This window comes from Camelus bactrianus, chromosome 6 (genome assembly GCF_048773025.1).
Source record: "Camelus bactrianus isolate YW-2024 breed Bactrian camel chromosome 6, ASM4877302v1, whole genome shotgun sequence".
In the NCBI taxonomy this organism is placed as follows: Eukaryota; Metazoa; Chordata; class Mammalia; order Artiodactyla; family Camelidae; genus Camelus; species Camelus bactrianus.
Window position 1 is genome coordinate 83,698,286 of NC_133544.1, and position 25,617 is coordinate 83,723,902.

At 38.8% G+C, this 25,617-nt stretch overlaps 1 protein-coding gene across 2 annotated transcripts in view; it reads right to left on the reverse strand.

Annotated features, from left to right (window-relative positions):
• The window catches only part of PRTG (protogenin), a 123,697-nt gene extending 105,190 nt beyond the window's left edge, over window positions 1-18,507 (reverse strand). For both annotated transcript variants that reach the window (XM_074366166.1, XM_074366165.1), the window contains exons 1-2: window positions 16,753-18,507; window positions 14,241-14,543 (exon numbers count right to left, since the gene is read on the reverse strand). In XM_074366166.1, the coding sequence (XP_074222267.1) occupies window positions 14,241-14,543; window positions 16,753-16,846 (397 nt within the window). In that variant the 5' untranslated portion in view covers window positions 16,847-18,507. The remainder of the gene's footprint in view (window positions 1-14,240; window positions 14,544-16,752) is intronic.
• Window positions 18,508-25,617: the final 7,110 nt, after the last annotated feature.

Here is a 25,617-nt window from a genome sequence, read left to right on the forward strand (position 1 = left end):
TTATACTACGCAAAGAGACTGAATCAGTAATCAAAACCTCTCAACAAGGAAAAGTCCAGGACACAATACAATGGCTTCACTGGTGAATTTTACCAAACATTTAAATGAACACCAATCCTTCCCAAACTCTTTCAAAACATAGAAGAGTAGGGAATACTTCCTAACTCATTCTATGAGGCCAACTCTAATACCAAAGCCAGACAGGCATCACAAGAAAAGAAAATTACAGACCAGTATCTTTATGAATATAGATGCAGAATCTCAGTGAATTACTGGCAAACTGAATTCAGTATCATCTTAAAAAGACTGTACTGACCAAGTAGGATGTACCCCAGGAATGCAAAAGTGGTCCAAGAGAAGAAAATGAGCCAATGTAGTACACAACATTAACAGAACAAAGGGAAAAAACTGTATGATCATGACAACTAATACAGAAAAGACACGTGAAAAAATCCAACATTTTTTCATGAATAAACATTAAGAAAACTAGCAGTCGAAGGGAACTTCCTCAACATGATAAAGGGCATTTATGAAAAATCTACAGCTAACATCACATTCAATAGTAAAAGACAGAAAGCTTTTCATTCATTATATATATGTGTGTATATGTATATATACATACTGTATGTATATGTGTATATATATACACATATAAATAGTAGAAAAGTCTTCCATTTTCCAGTTTGTTTCTTTTTTTTACATTAAACTCTGAATACAGGTAAGGCAAATACTGCATGTAAGGAAAACAGTCTCAAATGAGGTCAACATGACCAAGATTTGCAAGGGCAGAAAGAAACATTCACTGACGTCCCATTTCCCAGTTGACTTATTATTTCTACAACTCTTACTAAAAAGCAATCAAAATCTAGGCCATTGGGAACCGAGGCTCTTTTAGAAAATACATTCAAGAAACTACACTAAAACTCTCTATCACCACCCAATTCAGACACAAAAGGCAAACATCTGATTTATTTGATAAGTGATCATTCTCCACTCAGCAAGCATTATAAGACTTCTGACAAGTTCTGCAAAACTGCTTGAACTAAACCTTGTTAGTGCTCTTTATGTACCACACATAGGCATATTCCCATCAGCTGCTGCAGTTCTTGCAGTAATAACAGCCATATTTCTGCTTTAAGAACTGGAAGTATAGGTAATTCAACACAGAAATTCTAACCAGAACAATTAGGTAAGAAAAAATATAAAAGGCATCCAAAGGAGAAAAAGAAGTAAAACTGTATTATTCACAGATTTTATATCCATATACACACACACACACACATACATACATACAGAAGATTCCAACCAATCTTTAAGAAAGCTACTAAAGCTAATAAATGAATTCAGAAGCATTTCAGGGTACAAGATGGACACAAAGCCACTGTGTTTATATATACCTGTAATTAACTATTCCATTTACAACAGCATCTAAAAGAATAAAATACCTAGAAATATATTTCACCAAAAAGGTGAAATATTTGTACACTGAAAACTAGAAAATACTGCTGAAAGAAAATAAATATCTAAGTAAGTAGAAAGATACACTGTTCATGAATTAGAAGACTTAATATTGTTAAGATAGCAATACTAACCAAAGCAATCTACAGATTGCTATATTCAATGCAATCCATTCCAAAACTCCAACATTCTTTATGTAGAAATGGAAAAGCCAATCCTAAAGTTCCTATCGAATTGCAAAGAGCCATGAATAGCCAAAACAGTCTTAAGAAATAACAGAGTTGGATGACTGACATTTCGAATTTTAAAACTTACTACAAAGTTACAATAATCAAAATAGCATGGTACTGGCATGAAGGAAGACATATAGGCCAACGGAATAGAATTAAGAGTTTAGAAATAAACCCTATATGTCTATGACAAATTGATTTCAACAAGGATGCCAAGTCCATTCAACAAGGAACCAACAGTCTCTTCAACAAGTGGTTCTTGGACAACTGGATTTCCACATGCAAGAGTGTGAAGTTGGACTCCTATCACTGATTTGGTAATGGATTGTTAGATATAACACCAAAAGCACAAGCAACAAAAGAAAAAAACACTGAATTTCATCAAAATTTAAAATTTCTGTGCATCAAAAGATACTATCAAGAAAGTGAAATGACAAATATATAGAATTGGAGAATATATTTGTAAATCATATAATTGACAACAGTTTAATGTCCAGAATATATAAAGAACTTTTACAACTCAACAACAAAAAGATCAAGAATCCCATTTTTTTTTAATGGGCAAAGGACTTAAGTAGATATTTCTCCAAAGAAAATATACAAATGGCCAGTGAGTACATGAAAAGATGGCACCATGAGTCATTAGGGAAATGCAAATCAAACCCACTAGAAGAGAGCACTTCACATCTACTAGATTGGTACAATTTTTTTTTAAAAAGGAAAATAACACATGTTGGTGGGGATGTGAAAAAACTGAATCCCTTCAGCATTTCTAGTGGGAATGGAAAATGGTACAGTTACTGTGAAAAACAGTTGTTTCCTCAAAAGTTTAAATGTAGAATTACCAGACAACACAGCAATTCGACTGATAGGTGTATGCCCCAAAGAATTGAAAAAAGAGACTCAAATACTTCTATGTCAATATTCATTGCAGAATTCTTCAGAATAGCCTAAAAGATGGAAACAATCCAAGTATCCATCAACAGATGACTAGACAAATAAAATGGGGTATATCTTATTCAGCCATGAAAAGGAATGAAGCACTTATACATGGTACAACATGGATGAACCTTGAAAATTACACTAAGTAAAAGAAGCCAGACACAAAAGTCCACATATTGTATGATTCCCTTTTTATAATATGTCCAGAATAGGCAAATCTATAGAGACATAAACTGGATTAGTGGTTCCAGGGAATAGAGGAGGGGAGAAATGGGAGGTGTGGGGTTTCTTTCTGGAGTGATGGATATATTCTAGAATTAGACAGTTGTGACAGATGCACTAAACCTAATGAATTATACAGTTTGAAAGGATGAACTTTGTGGTATGTGAATTCTATCCCAATAAAACTGTTTGTTTTAAAATTTTTTTTTCCATGCTAGATATTGGCTACCACCATGCCCCTCTACCTTGAAGATAATAATGACATATACTCAACCATTTATTTAAAACTCAAGCTTTTGGTTACAAGAGTCTCACTCCATTGGAGGTTTTTCAAAGACAGGTTGAAAATCGTTGCTTTAGCTCAAACTTCCCTTTGGACAGATGTCTCAACAAATGCTGAGCCTCTAAAAGGTCTAGAGCTCAACCTCCCTCCACCGAGATTATCCATGAGAAAAGAAACTCCATGAAGTGTTACAGGACAGATAAAAATAGAAACACATTAGCGATTTTATTTCAAAATCACTTATTCACTACATCAACAACAAAAAAACCTTATACAAGTACAGTAAAGGGTGAATTGAAAAATGTTAAAATATTTTTAATAAATATTAAGAAATTAAAGAAGTATTTTTAATATCTCAGGGTCAGTTCCATCACCATTCTCTTTTCTACGTTCTGGACTAGATGAGACATATTTGAAAACAGAAAGACACGCTTCCACACAATACACAGGAGAAAATCTGTATTTAATTACTGCAAATTCATGACTAGAATCAGCAAACCTGAGCTCTGGTCCCAGATCCAGCAGCTGTGTGCTTAGGCAAGGCAGTTATCTCCTTCCAACTTCATATTTCTTACTGGCAAAATAGAAATTTCTAAGACCACAAATTGTTATCTTTACTTATGTTAGAGAAAGGTAAAATGATACTGCAAGTCAAGTTAGGAAGCAAGGACTCTCTACTGACTATCTGGTAAGTTTTACAGAATCTTAAGGTTCTCTCTCCTAAAATGTTCATAGTCAGTATCTTAACAAGTCTGTAAGAGTTTGGAGATCAGCAGAAAATAGTGATGTATTTTCTTTTGTCTTTTATTTCATTGTCTAAAATTGTCATCCCCTTCTGAAAGCTGTCTTAACAGGGAAAAACTTTCCGATTAATCACTTTCTTTCTGTTCTGACAAAGAATGGTAGAGTGGAAACCATAAAACTCCTAGAAGAGAACATACATAGAATACTCTTTCACATAAATCGTAGCAATATTTCTTTGGATCTGTATCCTGAGCAAAGGAAATAAAAGCAAAAGTAAACAAGTAAGACCTAATCGATCTTAAAAGCTTTTGCACAACAAAGGAAACCACTGACAAAATGAAAAGACAACCTACTGAATGGGAAGAAATATTTGCAAATGATATGACCGATAAGGGGTTAATAGCCAACATATATAAACAGCTTATACAACTCAACATCAAAAAACAAACAACCCAAGTAAAAAATGGGCAGCAGACCTGAATAGACATTTTTCCAAAGAAGATACACAGCTGGCCAATAGGCACATGAAATGATGCTCAATACTGTCAATCATTACAGAAATGCAAATTAAAAACACAAGGAGATATTGCATCACACTTGTCAGAATGGTTATCATCAAAAGGAACACAAATAACAAATGTTGGTGAGGACGTGTTGAAAAGGGAACCTCAAAACACTGTTGGTGGGAATTTAAATTGGTACAGCCACTATGGAAAATAGTATGGAAGTTTCTCAAAAAACTAAAAACAGAACTATCAGCAATTCCATTCCTGGGTACATAACCAAAAAAACCAAAAACACTAATTTGAAAAGATACATGTATCCTAATGCTCATAGCAGCATTATTTACAATAGCCAAGATACAGAAGTAGCCTAAGTGTCCAACAACAGATGAATGCATATATTAGATGTGGCGCACACACGTGCACACATGCACACACACACACATGCATGCACGCACGCACACAATGGAATTCTACTCAGCCATAAAGTAGAATGAAATTTTGCCATTTGCAACAGCATGGATGAATTTTGAGGGTATTATGCTAAGTAAGTCAGACAGAGAAAGACAGATACTGTACGTTATCACTTATTTGCAGAATCTAAAAAAATACAACAAAATAGTGAATATAACAAAAAGAAATACATTCACAGATACAGAGAACAAACTAGTGGTTACCAGTGGGCAGAGGGAGGGTTAAGACAGGGGTAGGGGATTAATTAGTACAAACTATTAAGTTTTATGAAATAAAACAGCTTCAAGGATATGCAACATTTGGAATACAGTCAATATTTTATAACTATAAACAGAATATAACCTTTAAAATTTGTGACTCTCTCTATTGTACACCTGTAACTTATAATACGTTGTACATCAACTATGCCTCAATTTAAAAAAAAGGAATGGTAGAGTTGATTCTAATATGATGAGAAACTAGTCACACCTCTCTGTTAATCAATCGTGAATCCACTTACAATTTCTCATTGTACCATTTGCTAAGCAGTAAAATTCTCCCTGTATCAGAAGTTCCAAGCTGACATCTGGTGAACTGAAAACTAAACTTAAATATCACAAAGTTTCTTCCATCTGTGTATTTTCTTTCAAGCTTTACTTACCAGATTTCTAAAAATGCACTAAATCATCCAGGTAAAGCTACTTACGGGCTCTGAAGAAATCATATTCCATTACTGGGATAACTTTAATAATCCTTCTGGTGAAACTTTTGGTAAGTTATTATCTCATTGCTTTACTGAAGTTGGTCCCTCAATTAAAATTACGTTAAAAGTAGTAAGTCAGAGCATGAAAATGTGGCTTTCTTAAACATATTAAAAATGAATTCTTTTTATTAAGAAAACAGTGAACACATTTAGTTGGTAAAAATTATTTAAGAAAATTTGTCATCTCCCTTTTTAAAAGAAATGCCAAAATGGCAATACCCACATCAAAGCATTTTTTTCTTATTATGTGTCCAGTTTGAAGTCAATACTTTAACCAAAATTACTTTAAATCCAATCAGAGGGACTCAAGCTAATTCAGTTTGAAAGCGGGGGCAAAATTAAACCTTATCATTCTTAATAGGAATTGGTGGTGGCAGAAGGGAGTCAGTATAAACTATTTCCATTAAAATACTAGTAACACTAGCAAAACTCTCTTAAGATGAAATTAGCACTATTTTCCTTAAACACCAAGTCTTACTGACTTGAATAAACATCAGAATACATTATTAATTACTAGCAGAACCAGACATATGTTTGGGTTTTTGTGGGGGTGGGGTGGGGGTAATTAAGTTTATTTACTTAGTTATTAGTCAGTGGAGGTGCTGGGGATTGAACCCAGGACCTCATGCATGCTAGGCATGCACTCTACCACTGAGCTGTACCCTCCCCACTCAGACACATATTTGTAAAGTTATACCTCTCATACACTAGGTCAACCTCCAAAGCAGCACAGCTATTCTGAACTGTCCAGTCCTAGACAAAGTAACTTATTTTTCTAGACTCTTAAGAACAGTACTAGTTTGAATTATCAGTATTGGTTTAAGACCTTCCCCTCTCCAACAGTAGATCTTCCTAAGGTCCATGGGAAGAGTATGAATTCTTCAAAGTACCATATTAAATTTTATCGCCAAGCTATTTTAATTTTTTTCTCAGTGACTTAAATGGTTCTCTTGCAATGTGATTGGACTCAGCCTTACAAAAAAAATCATTTATTGGCCATTTACTTAGAATTACAGTAACAGAATTATGAAACTACGGGCACTGTGTTGCTCAACATCCATCTCTTCTCCCTTTTTTCTCCCCAGCTACTCATCTTTACAGATAAGACAAGGATCTGACAAGGACCAGAATGATTAAGTGATCTGTCTAAAGCCATATAAGTCACCAGTGAGAAGGCATCAGTGCTCAGCTCTTCTGCCTTTTTGTCATTCTTCCTGCTTTCCCACTGCACCAACCAGCAACTCAAATAAAAAATACAGCATTATTAAGAGTGTTTACCAGATATTGGAAATTATCAACTTCATAATTTCTTTATGAAATGACTACAAGAATAAGGAAACAAGAGCTCAAGAACTTTAAAGTTTTGTGTGACACAAATACTATTTTCCTTAAATATAATGAAAATGTGCACTCTTCTCTTCTATTTTGAACTGATCATTTCTTCTACTTCATGTACCTCTTTGGCGTGAACATATGGTGTCAAAAGTGTTCAGCCAGCCTTGCTCAGCACTGAAGTCACTCACTAAACTATTTTGCTTCCTCCTTCATCTATCTCAACTTGCCACTTGAGCCACCAGCGGCTCCCGGCCTCTAGAGGTGATCAACTCTATGTAGCAGCAACCATAACTTTTACTAGCATAAACAGCTTAACCAAAACTGAAGCACATGCAAAGAGTGACATCTTGGGAAAGATAAAAACTATGAAGTTGCTGCCCATTACTACTAAGAAGCGACAAATATTTCTATTTCAATATTACTAAGTAAACAAATCCAATAATAACCACTCAGAAATTTGCCTGTGACTTTCTGAATACCAGTTAACATACTGTAGTGCCTAATTCTTTTCCCTTTAGTCACCCCTTGATGACCTCTCAAGGTGTTACCATCTTCACATCACTATCTGCAGGAAGTTAAATTGCTTCTGCCCAAAATAAGTCTATGGTACCGCTGAATTAGCTGAAAAGATTTCTGTTAACCATTCACCCAATGAACCACCTACCACACAGCACATGTTATCCTCTGGGCTGTTAACCTCATACACTTTTATTTCTCACCATGCAGAGCATCACAAAAGATGTTCTTTAACATGTACTACACATGGAGATTTCTCATAACTTTTCAACCTCCCATTACATCAAGAAAATAAAAGGTGCCCATTACATCAAGAAAATAAAAGGTGCTGCATAAACATGGTTAAATGAAATCTGCATTTGCTCTTTTACTAGATATCCCCCCCCAAAAGATCTAAAATACTGAAATCAAAATGAATGGATCTACAGAAGGGTAAACCCTTAATAGCAGTTTTCAATGGACTGTGTGCATGAAAAGGGATGGAAAGGCATAACTCCAAATTAGACAGATATGACCCAAGCTCATTTCTTTACTAAGCTTTCTAGACAATACTTTAAAATAGTAAATAGTCTCCAATCAATAAATTCAACACTGCTAACACCAAAAAAAGTTGAATATAAAGTTAAGACACAGAAGGTTAAAATGGCCCTGTATCACTTAGAAAGAAGTTTTCCATTCCTTTCAGAAACATCAGTGGTTCTCAACCAGGGGTGATTTTTGCTTCCCAGAACACATTTTTTTGGTTGCCACAACTAGGAAGGGGTGCTACTGGCATCTGGTGTGTAGAGGCCAGAGAGGTTTGCACAAGTCAGCCTCTGAAATGAAGACTTATCTAGCCCAAAATGTCAATTGCACCAAGAAACACTGAGAAATGTAATCCACAGCTCAAAAACCTTTGTAAAATTTTATTTATTTATGTATTTGGTAAATGTTGGTGGAGTGGAAGATTCATTTTGAATAGTACTAAATCATATTCTCGGTAGCACTAAAAAGTCTACAAAACAATAAAAAAGCTACTTTGGAGGATTCTTCCAAAGGAATATGGTTTATTTAGAAAAAGTAGTCCATACAAAGCAGTATCATTAAAAACAAAAAACAAAAACTGTCACACTGTTCTAAACAGAGATTTACTATAGTTTCATAAAGCAAAAAATTTTTTAAATTTTTTCTTCCATTAGTCCTAAGAACTAAGACCAATGAGGATTGCATTCTCCAATAGCAATAGTTACTTGATTGATCTAGCCACTATAAATGCTAAAGCTATAATATAAATACACACACACACGGAAAAAGCAAACCCTCCAGAAACTGAAAAAACAAACACTTTTAATTCATGCCTTCTGCTCAGTCTACAAGAATTTGGCTTTTAAAGCTCATCAAAAGCAGTTTCTGAGAAGCAGAGGTTAAAAAAAAGAAAAAACAAGGAATGTAAGAGTCAGGAAAGTATTTGTCAGATTAGTGTCAGAGACTTTTGTGAGGATGATGCCTTTATCCACCGCAATACATATCCCTAAAGCTGTTCACTTGGCTTCAGAATTATAGCCATTGAAGGTAGTTTGGTACATTTTTACCTTTTTTGTACATCACCATTGTCAACTGTTGACTGAGCTTGCTCTGTGCAGATTACCATGTTAGGGCAACTACCAATACTGCTTCAATGATTACAACTGTGTCTTCTTCCTCTCTTATTTACCAAGACCTGTACCAAATAATGAGCTTTAAAAATGTTTTAATAAAGAGTCTGAACAATATAAACTTTCAGAAGTAATGAAATAGCCCTCATTGACAATGAAAACTTAATTTGGGCTACACTTTTTAGAATTTCTTCTAAAACAAATCAATAACCAGTGCTGTTTTTAAAATTCAAGTATAATCCTCAGCAAAATGCCTGACTCAACACTATTGATTATTTTTCATATTAATAGTAATTGCCAGTTAAAAAGCTGAAAGTAATCAACCCTAATTAAGCATCTCTGCCTGTTAGAGATAAAAATCACCTCTCAAAATTGCAGCCAGGAACAGCAGGGTTTTCAAAAAGGTAACCTCAAATGCATTTATTTATTAATTGAAATACTCCTTCAACCTAACACCCTGCTTGAGAGATATGTTTTCTGTTATTCTTTTAAACTGCTCTGGACCTCTCATCAATAGGCCCAGCTGTTAAATTCAGGAGCAGTGACAACAAATGCCTGGGCAAACAAGAGCTGAGAGTGAGGCCTTTCTTTAGAATAATCAGAGCTAGTTGACACAGAGGGCCATACCAAACTCCTTTTCAAAATTCCATTAAGAAGCTGGGCAGAAATAAAATAAACACACTTATATACATCTTAAGGAAAATTATAATTCTACCCCTCAGTGGACCTTGCTTCGTTAAAAATTTTTTAAAAATCTGACAACCTTGAGAAACAGTGAGACAGTGTTACAAGTTTCTGAAGATGAGAAATGATCCTCACTAAGTGCAAAGTGGGAAAAACTGGTTCCATTACCCAGAGATTATCAAGTACCTGATAAATCTTTTAGGCAGGCTGACTTTAAGAACCAAGTGTCACTATAAATAAGCCTGTAGAACTAGATGTGCTTTTACTTCCCTGACTTAATGTATGGAATTTTATAAGATGGTCAACTTTTAAGTTAAATGTGTACTTTTGAACCATACCCCTTTCTCTTTTTTTTCCTGGACCCCAGAAAGCATCATCTGAACCTTATCTACAATGCTGAAGGACTGGCCTCTCTAAATACCTCAGTTCTATCTTATTTTTCCAAAATCAAACAACTTTTACTTTCATGTGAGCATTCTTGAATTAGGGCAAGTAACTGTTAATAGGTTGATTTGAAGTAAACATGCACACAAGTAAGAGGCGCTGTCCTTAGAGCATCTGCAAATCTCAAGAAAAAGTTGACAATGAAGCAGAATCTTGCCCATCTTGGGTCCAGGATCATTAATAAAATTCAAGATCTAGCCTAATAGTCTCATAGTTTTTTATCTTTCTCTTTTCAATACACCACCCACCCTCTTTTCTGTCTAACATGACTTTAAGGGTTTTCAATATGTTTTAACTTCACATTTCAAGATCAGCTTTGAGCTGTAATTTATGTATTACTCTTAAAGATAGGAACCACAATCACAGAACAGTTTTTCATTAATCTCAGCAAAAAACCTCAAGTTTCATCTCAAACTGAAGTGATAAACATTTTATTCATGGAAAACCACCTACATCCTTTTAAGGGAAATGATTGGCTAATAAAAGGGAAATAGTGGCTAAATAAAGTTATAGAGATGGAGCCCCTTAAAAAATTTTATGGATGCTTGAACTAACCTCAAAATTTGGGGGGAAATATCTATCATAGAGTTATAATAATTCCTATGGTCTTTCAGCTACAGATGTTCATTTTAAAAACTATTTTGTACCCAAGTGAAAAGTCCTGAAAAATCTAACAAATATAAACCAGCTTTATGTTCTCTTTCCCTCTATCCTAAGACTTCTATTTCCACCTTTTATGGAAAGGAAATAAACAACCAGCTTCCTGTTCAATCACTAGCTTACGGCCAGTCCTTTACACATCACAGAACACTACCCATCTCCTCCTTTACTTCTCTCCAATGTCCCTTATCTTAATTTAAACTTGTTGAAATATGAGAATGTTCAACCACACTAATGCTTTCCTATGAAATTTATCTTTCTTACTTCAACATTTGAATGCAAGAAATGTCAAGATGTCATGGATTATTTCTTACTCCTAAGATATTTATATTAAATTATTTATATAGTGAAGACTTAGCACCTATGAAAGTGAAATTTTGATTTGCCAAAAGTTGAAAGTACTGCAATTTATAGGAAATGGTTTTATCTTCTGTGCTCACTATTGTATGCAACCAGAAAAAGGGCCTCCCAGATCACTTCCTTTTCTATTCTAATTACATGAAAATGTAAAACAGCTAAAATGGCTATCAATAAGGGGGATTAACTTTTTGTGAAAAACTAAGTATTACTTTAACCCTATACTTTCCTTTAAAAATGGGATGCTTTAGAAAAACTAAGTTAGACAAATTCTTTTGTGCTTGGATGAACAACAGGAAAGCAAAGCCTCCAGGCCTTTGGGGAGGAACCTTGTCCCCACAGCCGGCTCTGATGTGCTTGGGAGATAAGGCTCCACAGTGACACTTAAGGAAAGGCCTGTTCACATTTGAATTTCTGCATTCCTCAAGAACAATTCATGGCAATAACTAACTTTGCAGAAGAGCTACATGAAAGCTTTGGCCAATGAATGAGGGTCATCTGCTCTTTATCACAAGGGTAAACCTCATCCTGGCCAGTTTCTAACCTTTTAACCCTGTGAATTCCTAATTTACACATGAATAATGGAATTCTTGCCTAGAGTGCAACTTTCAGCTTCTAGTTCCTAAGTTTAGAAACCAAGACTTGATTGCCTGTGTTAAAAATCTAAAACTTGCACAGATTAAAGTTTTAGATTTCCAGGTGTTGTACTACTTATTATACTTCAGAACTAAAAGATATGTTTGCTGACAAAATCCTTGACTAGAAAATAAAAAGAACATACTTGCCCCCTACTGTTATCAATAACTAGGAGAGAACGAGCCTTAAAAAAAAAAAAAACACAAAAACCAGAATGTCCACTTAATGCCTATTCTCTTCCTGTTTATTATGTATCACATCTTTACCAGGATAAAGTCATTTGAGCCTACAGTGTCACTGGACATTGCTTCTCAGTATCAGAACTAACTCTGTGAATTTTAAATCTTTAAGAAATCTACTTCTAAAGAAAAATCTAAACACACTATGAATTTTTCATTTTAAATCTATAATACTGGATGCAATTTCCTAGCAAAGTTCCTCCTCCAAGTTAAATAAAATACATGCATATGAAAAATGTGGTTCCTACAACTAATCACCTACAGCTGATATTTAATAGCAATGTTCTATATAATTTAACTGAGTTCCTGATCCTTAAAATATGAAAACTACTTCACCATAATAGCCTTCAAAATATTTGTTATCAATTTTTATAAAGATACCAAATCTAAAGCTACTCAAAAAGCCAATACCAATATCTGTTTCACTGTTACTAACATCTGTTATACTGTTTAGAATTTATTTATGAAATCAGAAAGCTCTGTGTGTTTTCAAAATATTTCTGAGTGCTCGAGAATTTTGTCAGGCTTCTAAGGAGGTCCTGGAAATACCCTGTGGTCATGACAAATGCTTCACCTTTCAAGGCCCCCCTCCATCTTTCCATCCTGCCCTTCTCCTCTCCAGGAAGGTAATACAAGTTACAGGTCCTGGATATGAAAACACAGGATTCCACAAACCCGAAAAGGGGGGAAAATTACAACCCTATAGGACAATTTTACATTAGACAAAAAATTAAGTGAATAGAATGTAAGTGTGAAAAAGCACACTATCCTGAAAACAATACTGTACTGAAAAACCATTACTCAACAGCAACAAAAAATAATTACTGGCCAATGATTACAGCAAAAAAAAAAAAAAAAAAAAGCAAGCAAGCTAGCTTATCAGATATTCTCTCAGATTTATGCTATTCTTGGGGGGGTGTTAGATTTAGCAACTTCTCTACTTTTCTGACATATTTCAATGTAAAATATCTTTCTTGCAATTTATTTTCTACTATTATTACTGTCCAAATAAATTATTAAAATGAGGGTGGCACAAATATGGCCATGGACTATTACAATAAAGTCACCCAAGAAACCCCCACCAACAGCTTCCTAAATTTCAATTGTGAAGACCTTGAAGAGACTATTTCCTAAAGATTATGCCTTTATCTCAAAAGCTCTCTCCCCCTATTGTTCAACTTGCAAATGATCAATTTCCAGGTATAGTGTAAAAAAGTGCTATCTTTCGTGGATTAACAAAAGCTTGTATCTAGGATGCCTGTAAAACTATTTTTAAGATACAGTTATGTTGTGTTTTGTTTTAAGATGGAAATTGTTTATTGTAATCTTGAGTGCTGGGTATCTGATCACCTGAAGAGGTGAGAAGCCTCAGGGAAAACAAGACGTTCCCTAACTCTCCTGGGCCCATGTGTACACTCGACAGCTATCAGGTCAACCACCAAGCAGTGGATCACTCGGACAAATGGTTGATCTGAGGGCGTTGTTAATACAAAGGAAACCATTAGACAGCAAACTTTATGACAAATGGGAAAAAGTGAGCAGATCTGGTTTAAGTCCATGAGGCATAACATGGAAATGGTCTTAATCTCTTTCTCTCCCAGCAGGAAAAGCCTAGAAATACTTCAAAGGCTTGAGAGTTACTGACCAATGCCCTCTCTTACAATTAAAAAGCAACATGGGTGATCTTAAAGCAGTCAGAGAAATGGAAGGTTAGGCTATACGAATGATTTAACTTTTAAGGGCCATCTACAAAGCAGAAAGAGTTGCTTGTGATTTTCAAAATTTAGTTATGAATTTACAAAAGACGAGATTTTTAGAACAACTTTTGTCCTGCTGGCCAAACTTTTCACTCAACTCTTTTCATAGTTTGAAACACTTAAATTTATACATAGTCACCTTTATATAGGTTTTGGTGTTCTAAGCCTAATATGACTTTTGTTCTCAATCACTCATTCGAATTTATATCTATATACGTTTTCTTCAAATTTTTCTGTGTGTCTTAGTTAGCACCAACTACTACCTCCAGAAAATTCTTAATGTTTGTATGATTATGCGGGGTTAGCATATTAATGAATCAAGAAATTATCAAAATGTTAGCAGTGAAAAATGTCAAACAATCAAAAACATAAACACTTACTTGATAAGGTAAGATGAGCTTTTTGACTAAGAATGGCTCCAAATTTGTTCATTGCCAAGCACTGATAAAATCCTTCATCAGACTGCTCTCCTCGCTTGCCTTCCACCTCACTGATGTATAAAGAGCCGTTGGACAGAACCTGGATCCGCTTATTTTCAGACACTTTTGCTCCATTTTTCAACCAAGTGACCTTAATAGGAACTTCTCCATGAGCCTGGCAATCTAAAATGACTGGGTCCTTTCTTGTGACAGTTATATCCTGCGGTTCTTTTATAAAAAACAGTTCGCTAAAGCACCATACTCCTACAAGGAAAAAGGGGGAAAGGCATACCCACAATTATCCGTATAAAATCATTTCTTAACACACAACTGTAAAACACATATTCAGGATGTAATGAGACAAAGTTGAACCACCGTATTAGTTAACTTACAAATACCTTACTTAACAAACCAATCTAAGTTTCAGCAAACCTTCTCAACAAATCAGAGAAATCTTTTTACAACATGCTTTACACTAAAAGCATAGGAAAGATTTCAATAACTTCTATGTCCTTTAAGAATTCTGTTCTCAAGTGCCTTACCAGAGTTTCAAAATCATCAGGAAAACTCTTGAGCACAAGCTGTTGGCCACTTTTACAAGCTTGTCAAAAAGATCTTGAACAGAGTAAGTTGTAAAAGTCTAATTTTACAAGAAATCATTAGCAAAACTCTGACTCTGTGAACAAGCAAGTTTATTTCCTTGTCCCTTGAAGAGTTTTTGGAACCCTTGGCATCTACTCCTTTGGGAAGTACGTTTATCTTTTGTGACAAGTTACAAGTTTGCACTTTTATATCTGCCTTTTTACAGCAAGGGCTCTGTCTCCTCTCCTTGAATGAGAGCCATTTACTTAATTTCTGCAGAGTATGGTAGGTATTTAAAGGACAAACAGTTGACTTTGAAAAGTTGGTAACTCTTGCTGCTTGTACTCAGTGGGTGATCGGATTAGGAAACTTTTATTTCATTTTTTTAGAACTACCAACTGCTGGAAAAAATGCGTGACTAATTGGTCCTTACTGTCTAATAGAGATAGGAGATTGCTTAATCAACCAATACACATTTTTATCAGAGCAGAGGAAAAGCTTTATTCTGAGCATACACATCGTCCAGTCCCCTCCAGGATAAAGCATCCGATGACCAGCTAATAACCCCGTCACCTCCTGCATTTAGCGGAAAGGTCAGCTAAAGTCTTGCATATTGATTGGGGCCGAGGAGAGTATTAGGGGATGGGGGGGGGGTAGGGAAGGGAGACATTTAATCTTCCTTCTGATTGTCTTTAATTCATGATTACAAATCCTTGGAACTGATCTGTTTCTCATCAAGGCAGGTCCTCCAAGCCTCACACACTAGTCACGCTCCCACGCCCGGGCTGCCGACTTCTAAATGGATGCCCAGGGCGACGCGAGCGACTCTAGCAGCCCCGCGCTACGAGGACCACTCCGGAAGGCGCCCATTGTGTTTCCGAGTCACATCTGACTTTGATCCTTTTCTCACGCTAACAGAAAACTAACTCCTCCAGAAAACAAACAAGCCAACCCAAAAAACCCCACGAAAAGTCTGGGGTTTCTAACCTGTAAATAAGTAAAATAACCCACTCTTCTGAACACCTCCCCTCCATCCACTTTACACTTTTTAACTTTCTAAGGATAAAGCAACACAGATGCAAAAGAGAAAAATTAGTTCATTCAAGTTTGCGCAAAGCCAACCTGGAGTTTGGAGGGGATCTTCAGATTCGCACACATCTCAGGCCCTGCCTCAAAATACCTGGCTGTGAGAAATAAATCCTGCTTAGATACCTTCCTTCTCAGTTTTGGGACGTTTCTCGCGCCCCTCCGGGCACAAATGGGCCACAAAACGTCCAACCCTCTTTTTCCAATTCCACCCCTCCTCGCTGGATCCGGAAAAGTGAGGGCACTTAGGGGTCTGACCTGGGCGCTGAGTTCGCCCATTCTCCCCCTGCCCTAAAACGTGGGTGAACCCCCACTGCAAAGAGGGGAAGCCGCGCGGAAACGCGGCGCCCCCTGCGCGGCGAGGCTGCCACTAAGGAAACAATATAAATAAAGCCACGTGCGGCCGCGGCAGCCCCGGCGGGCGCGGGGCCCGGGCTGGCCACGGAGGCGAGGACTCGGCCGGAGTGCGGACAATGGCGCGAAGAGAAAGGGGCGACAGTGGACAGCGGACGCCGGCCCTGCAGCCTGCGGCCGGGGGAGCGCAGCGGCGAGGGGCGGGCACTGGAACAGGCGCCCACCGCCGCCCGCGCCCCCGCAAACCCCGCGGGCACCTCGCGCTTCCAGCAGCGGCTCCTGACTGGCCGCAGGGAGGGGGCAGCGACGGGGGGGCTGGCCAGCGCTGCGGCAGAGGACCCCGCCGTCCCCCGCCAAACACCCTCCCGCCCCGGTTGCCCCCCTCCCCAGCCCACTCGCGCCTGCTCACGCCCCACGCGCGCAGGAGAAACGCAGAAGCAAGCGCGCCCACCTGGAAGGGAGCCGAGGAGCAGCAGGGGCAGGAGCGCGCCGAGCAGCATCCCCGGCGGCTGCGGCCGGGCGAGGGGTCGCGGAGAAGGCGCCATTCAGCGGGGCTGCGCGGGCATGCTCCCCGGCCGCCCCGCGGCCGCTGTCCGCCTGCCGGCCCCCGCCTCCGGGCGCTCCCCGCGCGGCGGCTGGACGCGCGGAGCCTGGGCTTCTCTGCTCGGGCACCGGCGTGGCGTGGCGCGGCCGGAGGCTCGTCTCTGCGGTCGCGACGAGGCCGGCGCACGGACACCCGCTCGCGGGAGGCGGGGGGCCCGAGAGTCCGGCCCGGGGGCGGAGTGAGGCGGCGGCTGGAGGGGGCGGGGGCGGCGGAGTGGACAGCGCCGCCGCTGCCGGCCTGGGGACTACTTTCTACATCTGGCCCCTGGTCTGGGGACCGCGAGGTCGGCGCGGCCCGCGGAGGGAGACGCTGGGAGGGGGGCCCCGTGGCGGCCGGGTCGCGGACCCGGGGGGAGGGGGAGGGACCCGCCGGACAATGCACCTGGGGGTCAAGCCCCGGCTGAGGGTCTCCGGCCCGCGTCCCCGCCCCCTCCGCCTCCCCGCCACCGTCGAGGACGGAGCCACAAAGGCCGAGCCTCCCGGCCCGGCCTGCCCCGGGGGCCCCTCTGCGCCCCCCACCCTGGGCTTGTTTGGGATTCGGGGAAGGAGGAGGCGGGGTGGGGGAGGGATGGTGTTGAGAGACGTCGAAAGGCCGGAGACTTCTACCCTAATGGCCCCTGCCCATCCCCCCTCCTCCCCTCACACGCCGAGGCCCTGTGGAGGGAAAACTATTTCCCACTTCAGAGATTTGTCAGCTCCGCTGGAGGCATCTCCGGGTGATAAGCCCCCACATTTGGGGACGGTTCCTATCCTCCCTGCCCCCATCAGATGCAGCCCTGGCTTAAAAACATCTCTGAAGTGTGCCCTGAAATGAACAATTACCGTTTGGGGATACGTTTTATTATCTCTTTCTTAACTTAGTCAGGCTCTTCAGTTCCTGAGAGTTGTGCACACAAAAGGCCCTGTCCTGAGAGTTGAGGCGAGATCAGGAGATTTCCAGATTGTCCGAGCTGGGTCTGGGGGCTAGGCGTTGATGGACTACCTGGTTAGAAGTTGAACTGACTAGGAAGGACACAAATGTGAGTTTGTTCTCATCTCTTTAAAGTTAGTTAAGGATAACAAGAGAAGTTAACAGGGACATTAAAAATGTAATCGGTTTGCTAAACATGTGCGGATCAGGGAGAATATTTACATGTGGATTAGCATTCCTAATCCAAAACTAAATCTATGGCCATGATGATGACACAGGCCAAAACACTAACCTTAATGAAAGCTACTGACAGAAATCTAGCTTTTGTCACTAAGACATCAACTCACTCACTGCCTTTAGCGTGTTCCAGAAATCCTCCCTCTGGAAAAAAAAAAGCGAGGGAATCAACAGTTTCAGAACATCTGTTGGGAGTAACCTTCCCCGGAAGCTTACTATAATAGGGATCAGTCTACTTAACAATTTCAACTTAACTGCGTGTAAAACGGTAATACCCTCGGCTCTGTTTCCTCCAAAACCTTACTTACCGTTTATATGAATTTCAAGTACTTCTAAGCATCAGAATAAAGAGTCATGGAAAGGAAAAATGTTTAGAGGTAATAAAATGAAACATTAGCGAAGATGTTTTAAATATCTGACAAATTTACACAAACGTATTCTTAACTGTGTGCCTATTAAACGATTTTTTTATTGGATGACTTTTTTTCTCTGTCTTGACTCCCCCTTCTCCCAGTTCCCTTTCAATCGATCCTAAGTGCTCATATTTCCTGGATAAGAATTGCTAATAAGATGCTTTTATGCTCTCCTTTATGAATAAATCAGAAGAATAAAGGCTAGGGGAGAGAAGAGATAAGCTAAAAAGCAAGGGAAGAACTTTTTTTTAACTGCCACTTCGTTGGTTCTTTAACATTTCAATTAATCATAGGAGCCTTTGATTCTCCTTAAATGGCTTTGAGTTGTACTGAAGAGGAACATAGCGTTGCATTGAATATAAAATAATATTATATATATGATATATATGTGCAATGAGATTAAAAAACCCTAATTAAACTCTTCTAATATATTTATTTTCCCATGTTGGGCAGCAATAAGTTTACTCTGATGATGTAATTATACCATGTTATATAAAATTTACAGTATACCTACCCGAGGTCACTTATCAGAAAGTGGTAACTGGAAACCAGAATCCATATCTTATTTGTTTGTTGCTGTTTCTACTGTATAATCCTTTATGTCCTTAAACTTCTTTTTTTTTCTTTCCTTTTTTTCTTTCTTTCCCCTTCCTTCCTTCTTTCCTTCCTCCCTCCCTCCCTTTCTTCCTTCCTTTATTTTTCTGTAACACCTATTCCTCTGGGATTCAGAATTTATAGCATGCTTCTTTAAATAACACGGTATATGTCTTCTTGGACAGTTACATTTTCTTTCATGTATAATATTTGTCTTACATATGTAGTAGGCTGTGTAAGCTACCTAGGGTCTTGTTACCCAGTTCTCGAACGCCCCACAGATTCCAACACAGTGCCTTGAATATAGTAGGTGGCACTGTAGTGACTAAGAGCACAGTTTTGGGTTTCTGACAGACTAGGGTTCAAACTTCAGCCTCATGTAGATAAATTATTTATGCTCTCAATCCTCATCCATTTAATGGGCATAAGTACGATACCAATGGGGTGCTGTGACAGAATGCGTGGAAAGTACCTGATGTGTAGCTCTATGAATAAATTCTATTATTATTTTGTAAGTAAATATTCTCAATAGTGACATCTGTGTCCTTTTAGAGTGGGTTTAATTTTGCAGTACTCAAGTTTTTAATAGTCAAATCTGATTAACTGGTTGGGTGATTACCCTGATGGTTACTCTAAGGATTTATTGAAACAGTTCCTAAGCTGGTCCTAAAAGAGGTAAGAAAGACCTAGGTATTTAACCTCCCAAAGTTACCCCCTTGATAAACAACTCCCTAAGCCCTCTTTGCTTGTATATTCTAAAACAAGGACAATTATTTTCAGGCCCAAAAGGATAGAGCCTATATGGTTAAAAGAGAACTGAAATATGATGGTAGGTTTCAAAAAAAGGAATCAGGTTTTGCTAAATAAATTCAAGACTCCTGGCCTTTCAGGGGGGAAATAATGACATAGTTTCACTTACCAAATTATGGAGCTGTACAAAGTGACCTTCAGACCCTCTGACCGCTAAACATTATCTGGTTCTATGGACTCATAGGACCATTTGTATATGCTTATGAATCAGAGACAGTAAGAAAATGCAGCAAAAGCCCGGAGTCGTTCAGTTTTTTTTCCTGGAGTTGAGCTCCTGCTATGCTGCTTAGATGGCCAGGCCCTGGGTGAGGATCACATGCTACGGGTTTTATGTGATTTAGGAAATCACACCCTGATGAGCTTAATATTTGCCATCAGAAACATCCTGAAATGGATTATCTAAAAAGTGGTGGTAAGTCTTCATGGAACTGAAGAACAGTGCGGCTGCTATGGAAAACAGTATGGCAGATCCTCAAAAAATTATAATAGAACTATAACATGGCATAGCAATTCCACATCTGGGTATACATAATTGAAAATAGGGTCTTGAAGAGATATTTGCAAATCCATGTTCATCACAACATTATTGATAATAGCCAAGATGTGGAAGCAATCTAAATAACCATCAACAGACAAATGGATAAATGAAGAAATATACATATATATAGCTCACAAATATATGGTGAAATATTATTCAGCCCTAAAAAGGGGGAAGTCTTTTCATATTCCAGAACATGGATAAACCTGTAAGGAGTTATGCTAAGTGAAATAAGTCAATTGCAAGAAGATAAATAATGCATGATTACACTAATAGGAGGTATCTAAGGTAATCTAACTCATAGAAACAGAAAGTAGAATGGTGGTTGCCAGGGGCTGGAGGGAGAAGGAAATGGGGAGTTGTGCCTGAATGGGTATGGAGTTTCAGTTGTGCACTGTGAAAAAGACCTAGAGATCCGTTGTAAAATAATATGCATATTGTTAATACTGTACTGCACACTTAAAATTGTTGAGTAAATTTACATTGTATGCTTTTTTTTTTTAACCACAATTCTTAGAAAGTGGGTTATAAATGCATGCCAAGGGCAGTGCTGATATTGACAAGGCAAAAGCTCATATTTACTAAGAATACATAGATCAGAGTAGGTCAAGAAAATGGAAGAGCAAAACACATCTTGATTCCAACAAGACATTTGACCATCTACATCTCATGATATTCTTATAAAGAAATGTTGATTCGATGTTAAAGGGGTTATGCAAAATAACATTTGATCGAAGCATCTACTCACTCCTGTTCAAGGGCTCCACGTTGCCAAGTTTCTCTCTGAAATCTTTTTTTTTTAATTGAAGTATAGTCAATTACAGTGTTTCAATTTCTGGTGTACAGCATAATGTCCCAGTCATACACAAACATACATATATTCATTTTCATATTCTCTCTCTGAAATCTTTTAAAATCTGTTCTACACTCACTATCTTCTGCCACTGCCCATGTTCCAGCTCTCACCTGGGCCATCGCATTTGAAAGGGCTCTCAACAGACTTCCCCCCAAAGATTCCAGTCTTTCCATGCTCCAGTCCATTTTCATAGTGACTACAAGGATCATTTGCCTGTGATCAAGTTTTTCTTCTGATCAAAAAACTTTCACTTCTCCCTCATGGCCTGTAAAATGCCAAAAGTGTTTATTAAACAACAAACTCCTTAATCCTAATGTCTCCCCAGTCTGGCCTTGATTTACCATTACAACTTTACTGTCAATATGTTCCTGAATGTATTTGACACTCAGGCCAAAGTGAACCACCTGCTAATTGCCCAATAGCGTTTGAGTTGTCCTGACTCTGAGCCTTTGCAGATGTCTTCCTGGGTTACTTTCTTTACCCTTCAGTTGCATGCTGCAAAGTTGAGACTTCCAAATATTATCTGTATTTTTAGGGGCAGCACAGATGTTATTTCATCTAAAACATTTTAGTATTCTTTATAACACATAACTTACACATATTTTACTGTTAGCATTTCGTGGGCACAAATCATGTCTGATTCATCTTGTATTCTCCATAATGAGAAGGACACTGCCTTGTAGTTAAGAGGAACTGAATAGGTATTTGTTGACTGAAGAAATGATGAATTACCATCCTGAAATACTGATTAAGTTGATGGAAAGCAATTGACAGAAGATTCTCTGGGAGAGCAGTGCAAAGTCTTGTACTTGGAGTTGATCTTGTCTAGTCTACATTTATTACCACTGGTCTCGATTAAAATACAGTGGGCATACTTATCTTAATTTGCATGTAACACAATGCATAACTAACATGTTGCATGACAGAATGAGAATTTTTTTCCCACTCCTAGTAGTCTTCTTGAAAGGTAGAAACTCAGAAGAGAGGCCCTGGGGGACTATCAAAGTGAGGATTTGTTACTGGTACACAATTTCCAGGGGAACTGAAAAAACTTAGCAAACAGGAGCCAGAAGTAACTCATCAGCTACCAGAACTGAAGGGGTTGTTCTGGGGCAGGAGAGGGAAGGTGATCAAGGGTTTGTAGCAGAAGAGAGCACAGGGTGTTTTAGAACTGAGGCCAAGAGCACTGGACATCCCCTTGGATATACACCAGCACTGGAAAGAGTCGTGAGGCACTGGTGAGGGCTGGCCCCATTCACTCGTTCAACAAACAACTGAGCATCCAATGTGTTAAGGGCACTGATAGATGCTGCAGATACAGATCTCAGAAAAATACGCTGATACTGAATGTTGCGATAAAGTCTGCAATGTTCATGATAATTTGAGGACACAATATTAGGAGCAATTTACACTCCTATAGTGGGATGAAGTGGGAAGGGAGGGAAGAAAGAAGTGACAGCTGGAGATGGTCAGTGAGAACTCCTGATAGATCTAACGAGATAATTTTTACTAGCTGAGAGTTTTTTCTCTATTTCTTAAGCTCTGAAATAACACAACTCAATGGTTCTTGCCGAAACAATCTCCCTTCTCCTATCCCAGTCCACCCGAGACCACCACTTTTTTTCTGCTTTGCCTGGACCAGTAAACCACAGACAATTGGTGCAGCTGGGCTGTGTGATAAGTGAGAAACATCTCCCTTATTTTTCAAATAGCTTGGAATTTAACTGAGATAAACATAAACTCATACTTTTTGGTTAATTTAATTGCATTTGATGGACAGGAATCAGGGTTGGTCATGGGGAAACCTGGCTTATCTGCAGTTTGTGAGAAAGTGACCTGCAGATATTGATCATAAATGAGACAACAATGCGTGTGGTGGCCATCGTGCTAATGCATCTGTGTTGTGTTCATAGATGCGTGTTGTCCAGGACAAAGATAGTTCAGTCTCATAAGTCATTTTGGTCATACTAGGTCTAGTGTATTATAGTCATCTCTGAATTCCACATTTTAAGAGGCAAGGTCTAGAATGCTGGCAGAGAATAACCAAGAGGGTAAATGTTTGGAAGCCAAAATAATATATCAGCAACAGCAATAGCTAATCCTTTCTACAGAGGAGGAAACAGGCTTGGAGAGGTTAAAAAACTTACTCAGGTTATACAGCCTGTAAGTGATAATGCAGATTTCAAACTTGGGCTTGTCTGGTCCATGCTTTATTGCTTTGTGTGTGTTTGTTTCCTTAAACCACACCAAGAGTGGCTTTATCACTGGATTCATATTTGTCTTTGATCATGTTTGAAAGTCTATAGTAGATAAGATTTAACATCAACTAAACTCCTTCTTTTTCTCATTTTATGCTGATTTTACTACATTAGTATATTAAGTGACACTCAAACTAACTTTTGTTTCAGGGGTTTTGCTACAACGTGTCTAAGAAATAGCAAGCAAAATGTGCATGTGCGTGAACACATGGCAGTGGGATAACTTCTAACACCTGCGAGTTAATCATCCCCTCCTCCTCAGCAATGAGCTTATCTTCATGCAAGAGCTTTCTGTCCAGCTCTGCTCAATACATCTCAAGGGGAAGAAAGAAAAACAATCAGGAAATGGCAAGTTTGAGGATGCTGAAGAGAATGGAAGATCTGTAAAGTGAGATCAATGGGAAGAGGTGGGGAAAAAAATGTTTAGATCAAAGAAGTTAACGTTGGGGAATAAATTGACAATAAAACTAGGGGATTTAGAAACCCCCCATCTTCCAGCGCATCCTGCTGCAGGTCTCTGGACCACTAAAGCGATACATGTTCTTACTCAGGCTCTGTTTGGTGGATCAGAAGAGAAAAGTGGAGGTGGTGGTGGGAGGGGACGCTGTGTACTAAGATATTGGCCCCAACACCTTCATGCTTCATTAGAGGCACTCCAGGGGTCTAAAGGGACTTCGGCACTCCATTTCTAGACACACCCACACTAAGCTTTCATTTAGTACATTCATAAATCTTTTATGACTGTCCTCAAATAGTGCACCGTGCCTCAACACCTTTACATAGCACCTAGCAAAGTGCTTTGCACACAGTGGACCAGGGGGTCCCCAAATTTTCCAAGAGAGGAATAAACTGCCATTCACTTTGTCTCCTGATGAATGAAGTGGTGCTGATAGTCTGAGGTCAGTAGTTAGTATGTGTGTTGTGGAGCTGATGTGGAAGTCGGGATAGGAACAGAGTGTACAATTAAAAGCCTCTGAATTGCATCCACCCCACCCCCAGTTCATCTGGCCAGTGTTTTGAGCCTCAAGCTAGGAGAGCACCAAGCTCTCTCCACTCCCTGCCATGGGAAATGCTGATGACACACACAAAGAGAGAGAGAGATAGTGGCAATTTCTAGCCCATAGTTTACTGAGTTACGTTTTATGAACCAATAATTTTCTTGATCAGCCCCTCAAAGACCTCTATAAATGGGCGAGTATTTAATGCCTCATTGAAAATGCATTTTATATCAATGGGAACTTTCAAGCCTGTCACTTTATATTGGCTGGCTCTTACTCCTTCTCCTATCCGCCGTACATAATAGCACTAGTGGGATTTAGTAACTGCTGTTTACTGTCTGCTGGCTGGCTGTATCCACATGGTTCACCATCTCTATCTAGGAGCCCATAAACCTGTAGATCCTTGACACTAAGCACACATTCTTTCAGCTGACAAACATGCAGATAGATTTCTCTAGTTTGCAGATTGTACGGCTATCACTGGCGAGGGATGGATGCTATGTGAAGGTGATTAGGGGAGAATAGTCTCACTGATTACAGACACAGAATCTTTAAAGTTAGTGTAAGATGGTAAAATATTTTTGGATCACTGCAAGACTATAAGAGTCAGAGAAGGAAAGGTAAATAAATGTAGGGACATATATAACCATACAAATAGAATACAGTTGCTTTGGCTGGCATTTTTCAGAGAATTTATACTCTGCAAGTTTAAATTTCTTATTAAAATAACTAAGACTGATGACTTAACAGGTTAGTAGTTGCTTTATATTTATATTTGCTTTTAAAAAACAGTGTCTACCAGTAAAGTCTCATTTTACAATGTCGAGCAACATTCTCCTGTAGCATTTTTAATGATAACTGTGAGTTGAGTAGTCTGATATGTTTTCATTTTCCAAAATGAAAATGTATGACTATATATTTTAGGAGTGGTAGGGATGACTTATTACACGTGCTGACAAAAACTGATCCTCCACAATTAAGAATGTTTTAGGAATTAGAAGAGATTTTAATTTTACAGCTTGATTCTGAAAACTTCCCTTAGGTGTGCAATCATATTCTGCTCAGCAATCATATTCCCATTTCTACCAGTCAAATCCCG